Here is a 19,271-nt window from a genome sequence, read left to right on the forward strand (position 1 = left end):
CTAGAATTATATATTCACCTGTTCCTCACATGGTGAGTCTTTGAGAACAGGGGCATACATCTTATTTATCTTTCTCTTTGCAGCATTTGGCTTCCAAGAGATGAGGTTTGAATAGACAAGTTTTTTCATTAGTGAATATCTCATGGCATGTCTACCCTTGGATCAAAAGCCCTTAAGTGTTGGGAATTCCAGTCACAGCAATTGCTTTTGCTATGGAAGCTGACATACTTTTCTTCATTTTCTTGTCCATTCAACAAATATATTGCCAGCATCATCATGGTAATTTATATAGTGAGAGATAGTGGGTACTCACCAAGTATCAAAGCAGATTAATTTCTTAACCCCTAAGGAAGTATCAGTCAGTGTACCACCAAAACCACAATTTCTTTCCCTTTATTGAACATCTTTTTACTGTAGAAATTTTTTAATTTTTACTTTGTTTTAAAGAGAATTACCTTCACAGGAAGAAGAATGTATATCACTTCTGGGTAGCAAGAGGAGGTAAAAATACAGACAGATATGTAATTGCTTATTCATCTACACACTCTCTGTAGATGGGTACATAGTATTATGGTAACACCAGTTACCCCCAGGAGGAGAGCAGGAAAGTAAGAAGGAGACTTTTCCTTGCACCGTTTTGTATCTTTTGGGGTTGAACCATATAAATTATTTCACTTCCTTCCATACAAACAGAAACCGATAATAATTTCATGCCGAACACTTTGAAGCCTTTGTTCAAGTGGCTTGTCATGGGGCTGTTACTGTCAAATTAACATGGTTACAGGAAAATAGAGCTTAAGGACTTGGTCAGCAAGTGGCACTTGTGGACCGTGAGGGAGGAAGTTCAGCTCAGTGTATAACATCGCTTGGGTTTTACAATCATTTTCTATTTTTAAAATTCTTTTATTTTCTTCCCGATTCAATTAACAAGTTTTTATTTAGTGCCTACCCTCTGCCCAGTAGTGTCCTAGGAATTCTAGGAGATATAAAAGAAGCCTACATGAAACAGTTTTTAACGTTCTTGCCAAGTGTGGGGATCACTGTGGAATGGGGTGGCTAGCAAGTTGTGTTGGAAGCAGAGCCTTGAATTGAGGCTTGGAGAGCAACAGAAGGCTTAGACAAAGGGAAGGGGGGCCGGAGGTGCTCTGGGCCAGGAGAAACGGTTTGATGGGGGCAGTAGGGGAGAAGAGAGGAATAAGGACGAGGCCGATTTAGAAAGGCCCTAAAGGTCAGGCAGAACAGCTTAGCCTTAGGGGTCCATTGGGAGTGATAAACCCCAAGGAGACGTAAGCCTGGTATACACATGGAAAGAAGAGAGAGCAGAAACCAGAGGCATGGAGACCGCCCTTGTTGCAGTAAGTCAGATGTAAAATGATGAGGGATGAAGGTTTGGATTGGAATGGGGAGGGGAGGGGGGCATTCAGGAACAAAGAGGAAAGAAAGCATTCATGAGATGTTTCAAAGGAGGAAGTGGCAGGCCTTGATGATAGGCTGGAGATGGAGAAGACTCACACATAATTTCAGTTTTTCTACCAGAGAGCCAGTCATTTTCTCTTTTCTTCGCACACAAATTGACCCCCTCATGGTGTCCAGTTGAAATTCAATTATAAGCAGAATTGATTTTCTTCCATATAGAAACACATGTAATCCTATTTGCCTTGAGCTCCATTACCCCAAGCTGAGTCCTGCCTAGGGTTTGTTCTTCCATCGCACTCCTACTTCCAGGATGGCGCTTTCCACTTAGGCCTTGTTTGTCATGTGTATGTGCGGTGTGTAGGTTTATTACCCACTAGACTAGAAGTCCTTTGTGAGCAGGGACCATGAGAAAGTACTCACTAAGTGTCTGTTAACTGTTGAAGAAAATGAGATCTAAATGAAATGTAACATAAGAAAGCTTTCCAGAAACAAACATATTTTTTTAAAAAATCATTTAAATAAAATTTACATAATAAAAATTTCTCTGCTCCAATCACTCAAACCATATGCCAAGGAACGGCGAAACACCCTATTGTGATGGTGTTAGGGACACAGAATTTTATTCCTTGGCTTAAGTGTTGCCATGCAGTAATAAAAATAATAATGCAGTGTAATAATACCATGTAATAATAAAAATTGCTAATAGGGCTTAGAATGAAACATTTCACACAAGTTACTGGAGAGTGATTATTATTATTATTTTCGGTATGTGGGCCTCTCACTGCTGCGGCCTCTCCCGCCGCGGAGCACAGGCCCTGGACGCGCAGGCCCAACGGCCATGGCTCACGGGCCCAGCTGCTCTGCGGCATGCGGGATCCTCCTGGACCAGGGCACGAACCCGCGTCCCCTGCACCGGCAGACGGACCCCCAACCACTGCGCCACCAGGGAAGCCCAGATAGTGATGATTATTATTATCATTTTACAGGAGATGAGCAGGCACAGAAAGGTTAAGAAACTCGCACACGGCGACCCAGCTAAGTAAGCGTTGGCGCTGAGATTTGAACCCAGACAATTTTGACTCTGGAGTTCCCCATCCTTAAGGGCTTTACTTTGTACTGCATTAAGCACACAGCTCTTTTGAAGACCTACAGGTTATTTGAGGAATAACCTTTTTCAGAGGAAGGGGACTTTGGCAACCTGTACTACCAATCAGTGTTTTTCCTTTTTTTATGGGCTATATCCTTAGACGTAAGTATGGGAGGAAGAAATTGAATGTTTGAACTGTTTTCAGAAATGTATAAGAGTAAACGAACAACTCCAGCAATAACAGAATTTTACAGAACACCTAAGAACAACACGGGAATAAAACCCTTTACATGGCACCGAAATAATATCCCCCTCCTCTCATTTTTATTAAAAGCCTTGCTTTATTTGGAAACTCTTAAAATAAGTGGTCATAGGATTAAAAAAAGCCGCGGCGCGCCCCCTCCCCGGCGGCCGGGCGCAGCTGTCCGCGCCTCCCCCGCCCGCATTCCAACTCTCTGAGGTCACGGGCAGCCACCGCCTCCCCGGATCCGCCCGCCTGGCCCAGGGGGAGGGACGCCCGGCCCCGGCCGCTCCGCTGCTCCGGCCGCGCGTCCTGTGCCCGTCCGCCTGCCTTCCTGCTGCCCCGGCCCCCGGCCGGTTTCTTTGTGCGGCGCTGCCGGCCGGCGTGTCCCTTCTCCGGGCCTCTCCCCTCGCCGCGGCCGCCGCGGGACACTGCGCGGGGGAATGCTCTGCGGGCCGAGTTCGAGGAGACAGGAAGTGAGGCGTGCGAGCCCCATGAGCGCGCCGCGGCGCGGGCTGGCGTGCGGGCGCGGCTGCGGCGGCCGCGCGGCGGGGCCCCGGGAGGCGGGCCGCTGAACTGGGCGCGCGGCCCCGAGGATGCGGGAGCGGGAGCAGGTGAGGGCGCGGGGCCCGGGCCGGCGGGCGAAGGGCGGGCGGGCGCGGGGCCGAGCGCTGGCGTGTGTCCGCGAGCTGGGACCCCGGAGCGCGTCGGCCGGCCCCGGAGTCCTGGAGGATGGGTCCGAGCTCCCAGATCTAAGGCAGGAGCGTAACAAAGAAAAAAGTCTTCCTTTTCCAGGTTCTCTCTGATCTACTTGAGTAATTTCTAAAGGGGTCTTGAATTTGTATTCTGAACTCCTCGGCTGATTGTAGCGGCTTAATTCTGGATCAGAGTTTTAAACGTTTTAGGCATATCTGTGCCTCTTAGAATATTAAGTGCGAGATTTGCTAGGTAACTTTGGCGAGAAGGCGAGTAGGGAAGGACTGTTTCGTGGTGATGACTTGTTTTGGTTTTGGAGTAAAGATTGTTTACTCTGGAAAAAATAATTCTTGGGTCTGCAAATTCCGACTTGTGATTTCTGCAAATCCTGATTAGATTGGCCGCTCTTGGCATGCCCGTCTTAATTTTCTTTTTTGCTGAGAAAGCCTTATAATAATATGCTCGCAAACACGTTTAAAATACTCCGTGTGCTCCAGGTGACAAGCGCCGTATGCCTAATGGTTGCTGACAGATTTTTTTTTTTTAAGTTTGGGATATGATAGAAATTTTACTCTGAAAGTAGTTGTCTGCTGTTCCTAGCACATTTTATTCTCGAGTTCTACGCATAAATGTTTTGTTCAGGAGAAACATGCGTTTGATTTAATGCTATAGATCTATATATTATTCTAAAAATGTCATATACTCATTTAGTGATTGTTTTATTTGAAAGCATCATTAGCAGAATTACGTGTAGTGAGGACTTTAGCAACAAGGCGGGAAACTACAGGATTCAGAATTAAACTGTATTTGAGGAACTTCTGAAAGGTGATGTAAAAACATTAAAATGAATTCACAAATATCTCGGACTGCCTTTTGAAACCTTGAACCGAATTTAATATATACCTGTTTTTTATTTCATAACAAAGTGATTTTGTAGAGAAAATATCTCCTAGTATTTTCCTTCAAGAGCTAGTTATGAATTTTCTGTTTACTTTAGTAGTTAGATACGTTAGAATTCCAGATCCAACTACCTTTCAAATTGTTTCATATTATTTTACACCCGAAACAGACATCCCCCCAAAGCATCTTAAATTTCTACTCCTCTATCCAAACATTCATAACTTTATGACATCATTTGGTAGCAAATACTGCACATAACTGAAAATTAAATGCGTCAATTGTTAATTTTGTAAATTATTAAGCAGAACATTATTTTTACACGTCTTAATAAACAAAAAGCAAGCTATTCTTATGGATAGATCTTGGGGAAAAATGCATCTGATACACACACACACCCTTCAGCTTTTTCAATTACATTATAACATCTACCAAAATAAAAAAGAGAAAACATTGGCTTTTCTTTATCCTTGATGCAGTAAAACATTTCACACTCAGGGACAACTGAAAGTTTTACTCTGTTTGCTTCATCAGAGCTTAAGTTAATGATTAAGTTATATAGTGTAGTACCTACTGCCTACAAGGCATAGTTTTATATAGTGTAGTATCTACTGCCTTCAAGGCAGTGAAGAGAATACCATATTTGAACACCCCCCAATGCAAATTTTCATCTTTCCTCTGTAATTAATCTGTCCTCTTTCCAGTTATCACAATTTCTATGTAAAATTTAAATTCACCATCTAATCACTTGAAAGGGTATTTAGTATATATATGTATATATAATCTTTTAAAATTTATACAAACACTCATAACTTATCAGGCAATTTTCTAGTTGAAAGCTTATTATTTAAAGTTCTCATTTCTTGATTTTTTTTTTCTTTCATTTTGCCTCAGCTATCTATTTGGTTTATACCCTGACATAGAAAAGAGCATTGAAAACCCTGACATAGAAAAGAGCAGGTGGAGCCCATGTCTTTTCGTAATATCTATTTTCTATTCCCCCCTTTAGTATGGTGCTTTTACCTTACAAAGGTACACAACAAATGTTAACACAATTCTTTATGTAGTTCTAGTTTTCTTTTTTTCCTCTGGCCTTCTTCCTCTATTCCTGGTTTTTAACTTTTATTTTTCTTACTATCTGGAGATAACCAGAGCTCAAAACCAAAACAAAATCCAAAAAACAAACAGAAAATCGTGGTTGGGTCCTTATTAGAAATACAGCCATGTATGTAATTATAGCATGCTTGTAATCTCCTTAAGAGCAAGGACGGCTTATTAGGACTCGTCTTAGATTTCTCTAAAGGGCCACTACACTGCCTTGTACTCAGAGACGCAATACACTTTTGTGGAATGGAATTATAAAATGTTAAGTTTGGCAAAGCCTAGTGTAATAATTAAACTATATACTCTAGCTCTGCCACCCCCCAGCCCTGAGTGCCCATCACCTCTGGGGCTGAGACGCAGTAGAAAAAGCAGAAAAGAGCAGAGGACTGGGAATGAGGAATCTGGGATCGGTTCCCAACTCGGCCTGTCCTAGTGTGAGGCTGAGAAAGCCGCTTCTCCCGAGGCCTGGGTTCTGTGTCCGCCAGATGAGAGGGTTGGGGGCTGCCCTTGCCCCTCCGCGCGGTTCCCGGCCCAAGTTCAGGGTAACCAGCCGCGGCCGAGCCTTGCCAAACGATTCATCCTCGGGGGAAGCCTCTGTTCAGAAGATAACGGAGAGTGGGAACCGTCCCGGGATTCTGGAACTATCTGGGATTTTGTCGACTCGTTTAGGGGAACAAAAATCCAGCCAATGTAAAAGTTCCAAGCTGCCGCTCAAGGCCAGTTTGCTTCCGCCCAGGAGGTACCACCAACGGGTGTTGTTTAGAAAGTTTTAAGTCGCGTATTTTGGCGGAGGTCCTGAAGCTCCAAATCGGGATTCAAACGGACCCCACCCAAACCTCTCCCTCGCCTCTGGGGCTCTAGCCGGGTCCTTTAAGTGTTCCCTCCGGCATCAGCGGGAGCCTGTACTCTCCTAGAGCATCCGTCCGGAAACGCGGTCGCAGGCGGAGGGTTCCGGAGCCTCTGCGGCTGTGGGTTGCTCGGGCAACGCCGCCTGCTTTTCCGTTGGGGGAGGACAAGAGAGGAGCCGGAGCTATCCCTAGTCTTCTTGGCCTCACGGGCTTGTTGAGCAGCGTCCTCCCCGCATTAACTCGGGAGGGCGTTTAAGGGCCTTGCCCCCCTCCTCTTCTGGGCTGCGGCCCCGCTTAGGTGAAGGCTCACCGCCTCTTTAGGCGTCCCCATCCGGAAAGGGGCCGGGGCCAGGGCCACGCTTTTCAGAACTTCCACGCGTCTGGTGGTAATCCGATAACAAGCATTTGTAGGGTCTTTTATAATTGGTTTATAAATAAATCGATTTAGTGACGTAAATATTTATAAACCAGAGAGTTCTACAAATGCTTGTTAAGTGTTCACCTCGTTTGAACCTCACAGCTGCCATGTGTTACAGGGGATTATTCCATTCGGGTTCAGGGTTAATTTGCCTAATTGGGACTGAGACTTGAACGTAGCTCTTCTGGAGGTTTTTTGCAATTATCTCACTTAAGGACTAAAGAACCCTAACATTTGGAGTATCGGGGAGCCAAAAAGAGTTAACTATGAAAAAACAAAACTTATGTAAAATAGAAGGAGGACCACTAATGCTAGCTGCTAAATTTGGGGTTATAGTAGTGTCAGCCATTATCTCATTTAATCCTGAAGTTAGCCACACGTTGTCACTACTATCTGTGAGATTGAGGGGTGGAATCTGACCCAGGGCGTAACACAGCTCTGATGATAAACTTCCCCACTGCCTCCCAGATCCTGCTAATGCCTTATTTTTCCAGAAGAGAGGGAAAGCTTAGATACAGCTTTATTAATTTTTATTTTTGAAAACAAAGCCCAGATTTGCTATTGCCTATGTAACCGGTGTTCCTCTTTCCGCAGCACTGGCGTGGGTGCTCCCATCACCTGGTCTTTGGAGACTCAGTTGCTTTTTAATGGCGGCAACAGCTGCTGGGTGAGCAGCCGGAGACTGTACAGTACTCCTCCCTTCAGGACAGGATTGCTTTCTCTCGCCATTACCACCACTGGATTGGTGGCGGTGCTTTTCCCTTTTCACCCCTCCAACTCTTGAGAAGAAGATGCCACTGCCATTTGGATTGAAACTAAAACGCACCCGGCGCTACACGGTATCCAGCAAGAGCTGCCTGGTTGCCCGGATCCAGCTGCTCAACAATGAGTTTGTAGAGTTCACGCTGTCCGTGGAGAGCACTGGCCAGGAGAGCCTAGAGGCTGTGGCCCAGAGACTGGAGCTTCGGGAGGTAAGCCCCAGAAGAGGCTGCAGGCTTCTCTGGGCGGGCTTTGTTCCTTACTTCCCAGCTACTATCGTGCACGCTGTCTTCTCAAAGTATGAGCCTGTAAGCCCTTCTCCCCACCAGGAAGGAATAATACAGAGCAAAGAGGTCTTTCCTTGGGTGTGCCCCGTAAGAGAATTACCAATGCCTGAGTTGTGAAAATGTTTATATGTTCCCCCAAAATGTTATCCAGAATGAGATAGGAATGCATTTTGGAATCTGAGTGAAGAAGCCATCTTGGAAATGGATCCTTTCAGCGCCCCCCGCCCCACCCCACCCCGCCCTGCCAGCCATCCAGCTGACACTCAGCCAAGTCATTCCCAAATTCCTGACCCACAGAACTGTGAGCAAAATAAAATGGTTGTTTTAAGCCACGATAAAAAAAAAAAGGAATGCATTTTGGATTATCCAAGTAGTTCTGGTCTTCTGGTGTAATGCCACATGGGTCGTCCTGATCTAGTACAGTTTACTGACTTCATTCATTCATTCAACATTCATTGATTGTTTTGCACAGGCCAAGCCAAAATTCGAGAGACATATTGCCCCGGGTTGAATTCTGGTTTCTTCATCAATTAGTTGTTTAACATTACGTGAGTTATGTGACCTGTCTGAGCTCTGGTTCCTTCATCTGAACCATGGGATAACAGTGGTGCCTGTGGTTGTGATTTAATGTGCATGTAAAGCCATAGCTCTAATAACTATAGTCTGTTACAGTAATCATAGGGAAGTTTGCCCTGGAAAACCCCTAATCCAGTCTGTAGGAAGTTGTGAAGTCCTCAAGTATCCATACAGTGTCTTAAATTCAAAATGCTGTGTAAGGCCTGTGAAGAAAAGAGCTCTAATTAAACCCAGGTCCCTTCCAGTCTTTGGCTGCCTGGTTCTGGGGTAAGAGAAAGATGGAAAAACGGGTTATTTCACTTAAATGCCTATGTTGTAGCCTTGACTGGAAGTCCTGCTAATGGTGTAGTTCATAAAAAGTCAGGAATAGATAAGCTGTGCCCCTGGTGAACATCCATTCATTTGATCAGTCTTTATTAAAGACTTATTAAGTGCCAAGCTCATACGTACAAGGAGCTCACCCTACTGTTGATACCAGTAAGAAAGCAGGCGTGATGCATGCGGTGATGGGGGAAGTAGAGGGTGCTATATATAGAAGCAGGGAGAGGCAGCAAAGGGGAAGGCTTCCCAGGGCGAGTGATGTCTGAGCTGGGACGTGAAGATGGGGCAGGGTGGGCCTCTCAAGGGCTGGAAAAGACTATGCCAACAAAGGAACTGCACAAGGCTCAAGACACAGGCAGAGGAAAGGTTGTAGAGCAGGGGCTACCTAATGCAGGGTTCTTGTTAAAGGGTTTGGGCTTGTCCTGAAAGTAGTGGGGAAGTTAGTGAAGAGTTTTTAAATAGGCGTGTGGTGTGATTGTTTTTATGAAGCGTGAACCCTTTGGAGAATGACTAGAAAGGAATAGAGTTGCGGTTCAGATGGTAGTCACTTGGGTTTGGATGGGGCTGGAGAGAAGTGAGTGGCATCTGGAGATATTCAGGACCTACCTATCAAGTAATGGGGAGGGACTCGCCAGGGTCCAGGTGGATCCTAAGGTTTCCAGTAAATGGTGGGGACTATATAGCTGAGGGAAGACACACAAAAGGAAGAGCAGGTTTGAGGGGAGCTGGGAGAGGTGTGTGGTGAGTTCAGTTTCAGATGTACTGAGTTTGAGGTGCCAACTGGGGACGTTGAGCAGGTAGAGTATGTGCAGGTCTGGAGTGCAGGTGAGAGATCCAGGCTGGAGGAAAGAGATTTGGAGATCCTCAGCCTAGGCCAGTTAACCTGGGAGAGGGTATGAGAGAAGAAGACGATGTAGCATACTCCTTGGGGTTGAACAGAGGGAGAGCCTTAGAAGGAAACTAAAATGGAGCGGCCCAAGGAGAAAGTAAACAGGAGCGCCGACCTCAGTGACTGGTCCTGCCTACTTGCATCTATTCCATCTTTTTTGCTTCCTTCACCCATTTTTCCTTTTTTCCTATTTTGGTTTCTTTTTCCTGTAATTTCTTCCTCATGCACCAGGTCTGCGTACAACCACTAGAGTCAACTGCTTGAGGAACTGTGGTTAATTTATTTTTGTACCCAAAGTACTACACGTGGAATGGGCTTAATAAATACAAGTTGAACTGAACCCCCAGGCATTGCTTTGCTTCTCTGTTAGTCAAGAAGCCCAGAGCAGTTGCCATCCCTTGTTTGAGGTTATCAGACTCAGGAACAAGCAGCTTCATACAGCAGTGGGTATATAATGAGACGGATTTTTTTTTTTTTTTTTTGTGGTACGCGGGCCTCTCACTGTTGTGGCCTCTCCCGTTGCGGAGCACAGGCTCCGGACGCGCAGGCTCAATGGCCATGGCTCACGGGCCCAGCCGCTCAGCAGCATGTAGGATCTTCCCGGACCGGGGCACGAAGCCGCGTCCCCTGAATCGGCAGGCGGACCCGCAACCACTGCGCCACCAGGGAAGCCGAGACTGATTTTTAACAGAAGGGAAGAGTGCTCTAAATGGGAACAGGTGTGGTCTCTAGAAAATCTCTTGCCCCTGGACAGGCCGTCCCACTATTTCCAACATTTAAGGACAGTCATGGTTAGAAAGTTTGTATAGCAACCTTTTCAAAGCTCCAGAAGCTCTGCTCTGTAGCATGTAAACAGATGGCTTAGGCACAGGCCTAATCTTGCCCAATGACTGTTTAGAAATCATCTGAGTCAGGGCAACACCTGTTCTTAGTTTGTGTCCATGCATCACTTAGGAGATTCATACCAAGAGAGAGTGGTATGTTATCTTGCAGTGTTCTCTCGTCAAGAAAACTCAGAATTATAGCATGTAGACTTGGCTGATAAGCTTTGCTACTGCCCAAATTTAAGCTGGGGGGAAAAATCTTTACTTTCCTTGCTTCGTTGAATAACATTTCACTTCTATTATGATAATTATAAGGGCTATACGATAATACCATTGTAATGCTGTACCTGGCAGCTTCAACTGTATGGGTAATATTTTATCGCTTAAGCTGAACGTGTGGTTAAATGAGGCTTGTCAGTCTTCATTGTTTTTTGACTGTGTGAGGTACTTGATAATACATTAAGGAACTACAAACAAAAAGGTTAATATATTTGTATCCAATATAGTTAACTTAGATTGTCAACTTTTTTCAAAACCCACCATATTTGAACTGTGGAAAGTGGCTTTTTAAAATAGGGGGAAAAATGATTGCTGCAGGAAAATATTGCTGGTCATTACAGCACCGTCCTCTCAGAGCTGTTGAAGTTCCTTGCATATCATTCATTGAGTTTCATAACACTTTTTCAAGAGAAGCTATGGGAGTCTTTACAGAATTTAAGGGGAATTAGAAAACTTTCTAATTTTGAAAGTATATGTTGGAGAGGGTTGACGGAGGTGGTGAGAGAGGAGTGTATCAGCTGGGCATAACTACTCCCATGGTGCAATGTGTCCTTGAAAGAATATCACAATCTAGAATGAGGTGGTCAGCCTTAAGAACCTGTTTCAGAGAGTAAGACCTGCGTTACCCCAGCTCCTTGAGAATTTGTAAAACCAGGTTGCAAGTTCAGTAATTTACGATGAGATTTGGAACTACCAGGGGCCCCAAGAATGTGTGCCCTCTGGCCAGGCCATGATCTCCCTTCAGGCAGGCCATGTGGAAGCTGGAGCAAACCAGAAATTGCTTGGTGAGCCTGGAATCAGAGAAGGGAAATTGCCCAGAAAACCTTCCATATCTTCATAAGGGGAGTAGTACTGCCTCACGGACCAGACAAGTTCCTCTGTGTATCCTTTCTGGGCTGTGCTAGGGTGGGCACTGCCTCTACTGGCCTCTTGAGAAGGCTGTTTAATAGAGTGGTTAAGACATTTGCCAGTTGGATTAGAAACACCTGGGTTTGGATCCCAGCTGCCACTTACCAGTTGTGTGACATTGGGCACCTTACTTAATTCCCCAAGTCCAATGGTTTTTCATCTGTAAATTGGGGATGATAATAATGTCTATTTGACAGTGGTTGTGAGGATACAATCTTAAATGTGAAACATTTAATAGAGGACCTAGTATTTAGGAAACTCAGTAAGTGTTATTCTTCAGCACTGTTATTGTTATTTGTGACTCCCATTTCCACATTGTGGTGACTGACCTCTTCAAATTAACGCTTTTCTTGCTTTTGTAAATATCTTTGTTTCTTCCTTTTACTAAGAGACGAATACATGCTTGTTTTATAAAATGTTCTTATAGTACAAATAAGTACAGCAGCCACTGGTAATTGCACTTCTTACATTGCTAAACTTAAATTTCTAGTATACCATTGTAATTTAGCAGTCATATTTGAACCTCTATTTTCATGCCAGCTGAAATTAATTTGTACAATGTCACTGCCTCATTGCCCTCAAATAGAGCTTCAGTGAGTTTTTACTTCTCTGATAGGTTTTACTTCACTGTTTCTTCCCTCTTGCCCTCAACCTAACCCCTAGGATTTAAACAAAAAAAATTTTTTAATGAGATTTTGGATTAAGGTTCATATCTTTAGGGTATGTCTTTTTCAAGAATTCTTTTAAAATATTATATTACATTTGATAATCACATTTTAATCATGCTGTCATGGGTTTTAATTAGATTCATTGCAAAATATTATTTCTTATATATCTTAATCTTTATCTTAATGTCCTTATTCGGCTTAAATTTACATTTGGTTGGAGTTTTTATTTAAAGTTTTAAAATCTTCAGTTAGGAAACAGGGACATTTAAAAAATCCTCAAACCTTTTGGGAAATTCCCTGACCATCCAGTGGTTAGGACTGGGCGCTTTCACTGCAGTGACCTGGGTTCGATCCCCGGTCGGGGAACTAAGATCCTGTAAGCCATGTGGCGTGGCCAAAAAAATCCTGGAAACCTTTTGAAGGTAACTTTATCGTGCTTCTGCTATGATATGATAACACACACATTATGTGTTAGTTTTATAACTTAAATTTTAGAGGGCAGTTTTCTTTCAGCTATTTCTGAGTGTTTTGTGTAGAGGGGAAGGAGGGTCCTCATTGTTGTCTGCATGTATGGCCTACATACATAACTTTTTCAAATAACAGGTTTGAAATTGAGATTGATCCTAAGCCACCCCTAAGATTACCTCCAAAGCATTTTTTTTTTTTTTTTTGTGATACGCGGGCCTCTCACTGTTGTGGCCTCTCACCGTTGTGGCCTCTCCCCTCACGGAGCACAGGCTCCGGACTCACAGGCTCAGCGGCCATGGCTCACGGGCCCAGCCGCTCCGTGGCATGTGGGATCTTCCCAGACCGGGGCATGAACCCGTGTCCCCTGCATCGGCAGGCAGACTCTCAACCCCTGCGCCACCATGGAAGCCCCCTCCAAGGCATTTTGATGAATAAGTTGAAAAGTCTAACAAAACTTAGAAGTTCTTACTTTGGCCTCTCATTTTAAAATTATAATTATAGACTTTGATATTTGGTTACTCTGTTGTGGTTTATCACAGATATTCAGAAAATGTTTTTAAAATTGTATTTGAAGTGTATCACACATATGTCAAGTTTTTATCCTTTGGAATGTAAACTCCATCAGAGCAGGACTGTGGTATCAACAGTGTCTGGAATAGTGCCTTGTACCTCATAGTACATGGTTGCTGAATCAGTGCCTACTTAGTTTAAAAATTAAGGTTCTTGTTTTGAATTTAGCCTGATAAGCACAGACTGCAGTTCAGTTAAGTCAGCCTTTATTTGCTGTATGATTTTATTTCCTGGAGAGAGTTGAACATTTACCAACTTTGAACAGAGGTAGAAAAGAACCTTTCTTCGTTAGATTTTATTTCTTTTTCATTTTGGGCCTTCTTCTCAAATACTTAGAAAAAGGGTTTTAGAGACTCTCTGAGGTTAGATTGCTCTATCAGGGGAGTGTCAACTTCTCTGCTGAACTTTGAACAGGTTCTTATGTTTTCTGATGAATGGAGAAATTTTTTGGCTAAGGGATTTGTTGGAATAGAGAGGAATCATGCACTTAATACAAACCATTACTCTCAAGCACAACTTTAGAAAGTGTTCTTGGCCCTCAGAGTGTTTTATTTTAAATCAGTGTCTTAGGTATTCCAAATATCCACTGACCTATCTTGACTGTTATCTGAGCAGACCTCAAGAATTTCATGCACATTTCCTTCTGTACTAGCTGTTTTCATTTGGACTCTAAAAATAGCTCAAATATGTTTACGGTAAGAGTATAATACTTGCAAACTTTTTAACCTTTGGGCTGAGTAGTTATTCATTCAGGTATGTATGTTATAAAACAGGTAAGATTGACGTATAGACAAGGATCAGTAAATAGTTTAGTTAGATCTATTGGACCATCTGAAACAAATGTAAATCTTAGATTGGCCTCTCTACCTAGATAAAGAAAGCTTTCCAAAGTCCAGACCTGATTATAAATGAGCAAGGATTTTTCTTGATTTTAGATTTTCTGTTACTTGTCTTACTTGGTCTAGATAATTAATAACTAGTCATATATATAAGTAGAGGGACTATACATATAAACATGGAGATATTATGCATTTTAGAATAAGGTATTATCACACAAGTTATTATAGAATTTGGATACCTGTTTACTTAAATAAATGGAATATTCAACCTTCACTTAATTTCTAATAAATTTAAGGGGTAATAGTCTGAGATGTTTTTCTCCCAGTGCTGGATTTTCCACCTAAGAGACATTGGAGATGTCCTTGAATCTCTGTCACCAGTGATCTATCATAATAGTGTGGTCTCGAGAAGCCGGTAGGAGCCTGCGACGTTGTGCCGTTGTCTGAAGATTCTTCAATCACTATGTCAAGTGACACAAATGTTTCTCTTTCTTCATATGGTGAAGATCAGGGATTTAATTTACCCGAAAAGCTAGAGAGGCACCATTTGTCCCCACTGGAATGGCAGGTTTTGCAGCAATCGTTGCATATGGATTATATAAATTGAAGAACAGGGGCAATACTAAAATGTCTGTTCACCTGATCCACATGTGTGTGGCAGCCCAAGGCTTTGTTGTGGGAGCAGTGACTCTTGGTATGGGCTATTCCATGTATCAAGAAATCTGGGCAAAACCTAAACCTTAGAAGAGGAGATGCTGTCTTGGTCTTGGTGGTGCTTGCTTTAGTTAGACATCTCATATTGAGGTTATATGTTTATGTTGAAAATAAATTCTGTGGGTCGGACAATAACATGGTAATTTGAATACTGGCTTCCTTTCTTGCAGGCTTGATTTGCCTAGTGGCTAGTTCACTAGCTAGGTCATTCAGGGGAGTCAGATTAGCACAAAAACATGTCACTTTTAAATGTACTTGATAGTGGTACAATGTCCACCTTCTTAAACTCTTCTGATAAAATTAGTTGTAAAGAGGACAACATGCCAAACCTGTAAATGCTCCCAGTTGCTGCAGACTGTCATATGCTTTTGATGTAATGTAGGAGTCCTGTTTACCCCAGTTAATTTAACTCTTTCTGACTGCGTTGTGGACTGAGTACTGTTTTTAAGGTCTGGTTGGCTCTTGAAGAACCCTTTCAGAACAGTGTACAGAATACAACCTTATAAACCTCCCAGCAACTATGTGTGTGTTTTTAAACCAAACCTAAAGAGCTGGTAACAGCTGCTTTGAAGTAGTATCTGTTTCAGAATCATAGTTGTAAACATGAGAATAACTTAACTGTAGATCCCCGTTTAGCTGTTTTGTAATTGCAGAATTATAGTTTGTTGCTGTTATATTAGAATAATTTTGAAATGGCATTTTGAAATAGAAGTGTGTATTTTAAGTGCTAATGCAAAGGTAAATGAAAAATACTTTTTAAATGTGTGCAGTCTGTTTATTTTCTCTGAAAGAATCATAAATGTTTAAATAAATTGCCTGTGATGGAAGTGATTTATGAGCAAGTTGGTTTGGTCAGACATTATACAAACTTTGGTATACTACAGAATGCTTTGTTGTACTTGTGAAATTCTCTTGTCTAACCTGAGTTTACATTCCACGGTGATAACATGGTAAGTGTAGTGTTATTAAAGTAAGTGAACACACACACACAAAAAAATAAATAAAAAATAGTGTGGTCTCATGACCATATGGAACTGACATGAATTTGCTCATATGGGGAGGTTTGTGAGTTGTTACAAAATGGCAGACATGGGGAACTGACGGTGTTTTAGGGGCTCTGTCTAAGTTCTCTCATTGTTCTTGGTGTATATGGTTTCAGATCTAATTCCTTATAATGCTAGATGCTCTAACAGCTTTCTGCTGTCCTCCTCGCGGGTGGATGAACATTGTCATCCTGGAAGCTTGACATGCCTTATCTCATTTAATCCTCACGATGAGTTGGCCATTATTTTTTCCATTTTAAAAGGAGGAAACAGAAGTTCTGAAAAATTGGGTGATTTGCTATGCAAATCTGGGCAGTCATACAGCAGAAGAGCCAGAATTTGAGTTTGTATCTGTCACACTTCTGCTAGAACTTTAACTTTTAAAATTATAAATGACATGGACCCCTTAGAGACTGTGATCAAAATGCAGAATTTTGCATACAACTTCAGGTGGGTCTTGGATACACCCCTCTTTCAGTCATCTATGAGCTCAGGCTGTGGGCCTAGAAGCCTCTTGCATGAGGCAATCTTTCCCCTTCTCTCTGCTTAACAGGATCTTTCTTTCTCCAGAGTGAAGGTGGTGGTAGGATGGAAAATTTGTGAAAAATTCAAGACCTTCATATTTTTAAGAAAATAATTTGCCTCTGAAGTATCACTCCTCCCCCACTTCCCCTGCAAATGCCTGTTTTTTTTTTCAAATGCCTGTTTTGAATGGCCTTTATCTTTAGATCTCAAGAAAGGCCATATGGGGTATTCATTTCCTCACTTGGACAATTAATGTTAAGGAAAAAAATCTCCCTTCAAGGAGGAAAGGGAGGAGGTTGTGAATGATAGTTCCTTTATTGTACCTCTGATGGTAGATCCAAGTCTGTCTTCCCTACCAGACAGCACCTTTGTGCCCACCTAGGCAGTAGGTATGTGACAGTTCTCTAGTGAATGAATGGATGACTCATATTTCCTTCACGCATTAACCAATTCCCCCAGCCAGTTGTTGAGCGCTGTACTTCATTCACCTTGTCAGATACACACCCTACCTGAACATGGCATTTTCTTTTCTGTTAACAAAGCCTTTGCTCATATCACTGCCTTAACAGTATGTTGGTTTAGCAAATATTTTCCTATTTGGTTCTCCAAGCAGTTTGTTCATAAATAAATGTCACTTGGATTTATCTTTTAATGAACTGACAGGATACCCAGAGGCAATTTAAATTCTTAAGAATCAGCTTAAGGGACTTCCCTGCTAGCGAAGTGGATAACACTCTGCGCTCCCAATGCAGGGGGCCCGGGTTCTATCCCTGGTCAGGGAACTAGATCCCACATGCATGCTGCAACCATGCCATACTAAGGAGCCCACGTGACACAACTAAGGAGCCTGCCTGCCACAACTAAGACCCAGTGCAACCAAATAAATAATAAATTAAAGAAAAAAAAGAAAGAATCAGCTTAAGATGTTAATTTCAAAAAAAAAAGAAAAAAGAAAAAGATGTTAATTTCACTAGAAAAAACACGCATGTCACAAATCCTATATGAGATGTAGCAGCATGTTATAGAAATAACTTCTGTCAAGGGTTTGTGCCACCTTATATAGATCATCCAAATGAAATCACTAACAGGTGTGCAGAGTTTTCATTTATAAATAGGACAGAGTGTGTTATTTTGAACAAGCTTTAACTGAACAGCCTAAGAAAATACACAAGTAATTTCATGCTGGGTGGAAACAGCTCATTTCCTTGTGAATATAAAAACAACTTGTCTTAAAAAAAAAAAAAAAAAAAACAACAACTTGTCTTTGCTCAGTCATGTTACAATTAATTAGACGGCTCAGACTTTGACTTGACAAATTAATTTCGATATCAAGTGGATTTTTAGCAGATTGAACTTTGTACCATCAAATTCAACTGCAGTTGGCAAAGCATGGGGTTTTGTAGGCAACAAGGTGGAGTTTTGGTGCTAGTTGTACAAATCCCTGTACACTACCTATGTGGCCCAAGGAAACCAACTTAACTTCTTTGGATTTTGTTTCTTTCATATATGATACGGGATAGTAACAATAGCTTTCTGTTGGGTACTGACAGGGTGCCTAGCACTGTACTAGATGCTTTACGTATATTTAATTTAATCCTGAGTTAATTGACTTCCTTCTTCCTCCCACCATCTCAGAGATGGAGTGGACCAAAGATGGGCAGTGTCCAGACCCAGGGGAGGTCCTGGTGCAGGTCACTTGTTGTAGTATAGAGTTATTTTTCTTTAGTCATTTCCGTTTTCTTTTTCATCATGTAGATTTGTTCATTGGTTGGAATAATTTACTGAGAAAGATGGATTGGAGAAAAATGACTCAAGGTGTTGTCATTAAGTCAGCCAATTAAGTTCACAGCTACACCACTGAGAATAAAGATATTCCCTATAATACCCTTTCTCTTCCTCCCAGAGTTTGGAATGAATCATCTAGAAAATAACCTTAATTCTCACCCATATTTTGCAAATGCATATTTGTTTGTACTTTTATTTCTGGCACGTATTTTGAAGTCAGATTTATGTTTGAATGGTGACTTAAAGGAAAAGAACACTTCTAAATTCTATATTGCAGTAGGATAACAGAAAGAAAAGTGAAGCATGTTTAATAATGAAGACTATATCTAAAACTACATATTATTATTTGTTCAATATCTGTGACCCATTGCTAGAGTGCAGACTTCACTGTCCATTACAGTACCCCCTGGGCCTGGCTGGGGCAACTAGTAAGTGACAGCCCCCAGCTAGAGTTCAGGTCTTTCAGCTGCAGGTTTAACACTTTTCCCTCAACGATCCTCTAATTTTCCTTTGAGCCATTGCCATTTTTCTAAAGAAAAGCAATCCAATTGTTGTATTTTTTTAAAATAATTTATTTTAAAAGGAAAGAAAGAGAAAGAAAAATTGCCAAAGAGAAAGCCCCATTAGTGAAGGAAGCATTTAAGTGTAGAATTTTCTATACTACAGAAGATGTAATATTAAATTTTATACTGTTTAAGGGGACTTAAACTCTGATATTAAGAGTTAATACTACTTGAGCACTTATTGCATATGAAACATTGTTTTAAGTGCTTTTAATGTTTTTGCTTATTTTGATCCCCAACAATCCTATGAGTGAGGTACTCATATCCATCTTAATTTTACAGATGGTGAACAGAGACCAAGAGTTGTTAAGTAACTTGCTCATGGTTATGTGGCAGAGACCACAACGGGACTAGTTCTTCTGCCTTCTTTTTTTTTTTGATACGCGGGCCTCTCACTGTTGTGGCCTCTCCCGTTGCGGAGCACAGGCTCCGGACGCGCAGGCCATGGCTCACGGGCCCAGCCGCTCCGTGGCATGTGGGATCTTCCCGGACCGGGGCACGAACCCGTGTCCCCTGCATCGGCAGGCAGACTCTCAACCACTGTG

At 42.3% G+C, this 19,271-nt stretch overlaps 1 protein-coding gene and 1 pseudogene across 1 annotated transcript in view; both read left to right on the forward strand.

Moving 5' to 3' along the window:
- The first annotated feature begins 7,498 nt into the window (after window positions 1-7,498).
- PTPN21 (protein tyrosine phosphatase non-receptor type 21) overlaps window positions 7,499-19,271 on the forward strand; it is a 60,591-nt gene continuing 48,818 nt past the window's right edge. Inside the window, exon 1 of the mRNA XM_065871487.1 lies at window positions 7,499-7,678. Coding sequence (XP_065727559.1) covers window positions 7,499-7,678 — 180 coding nt within the window. The remainder of the gene's footprint in view (window positions 7,679-19,271) is intronic.
- LOC136118863 (HIG1 domain family member 1A, mitochondrial pseudogene) lies at window positions 14,560-14,840 on the forward strand (annotated as a pseudogene).

The sequence above is a fragment of the Phocoena phocoena genome, chromosome 2, assembly GCF_963924675.1.
Source record: "Phocoena phocoena chromosome 2, mPhoPho1.1, whole genome shotgun sequence".
NCBI lineage: Eukaryota > Metazoa > Chordata > Mammalia > Artiodactyla > Phocoenidae > Phocoena > Phocoena phocoena.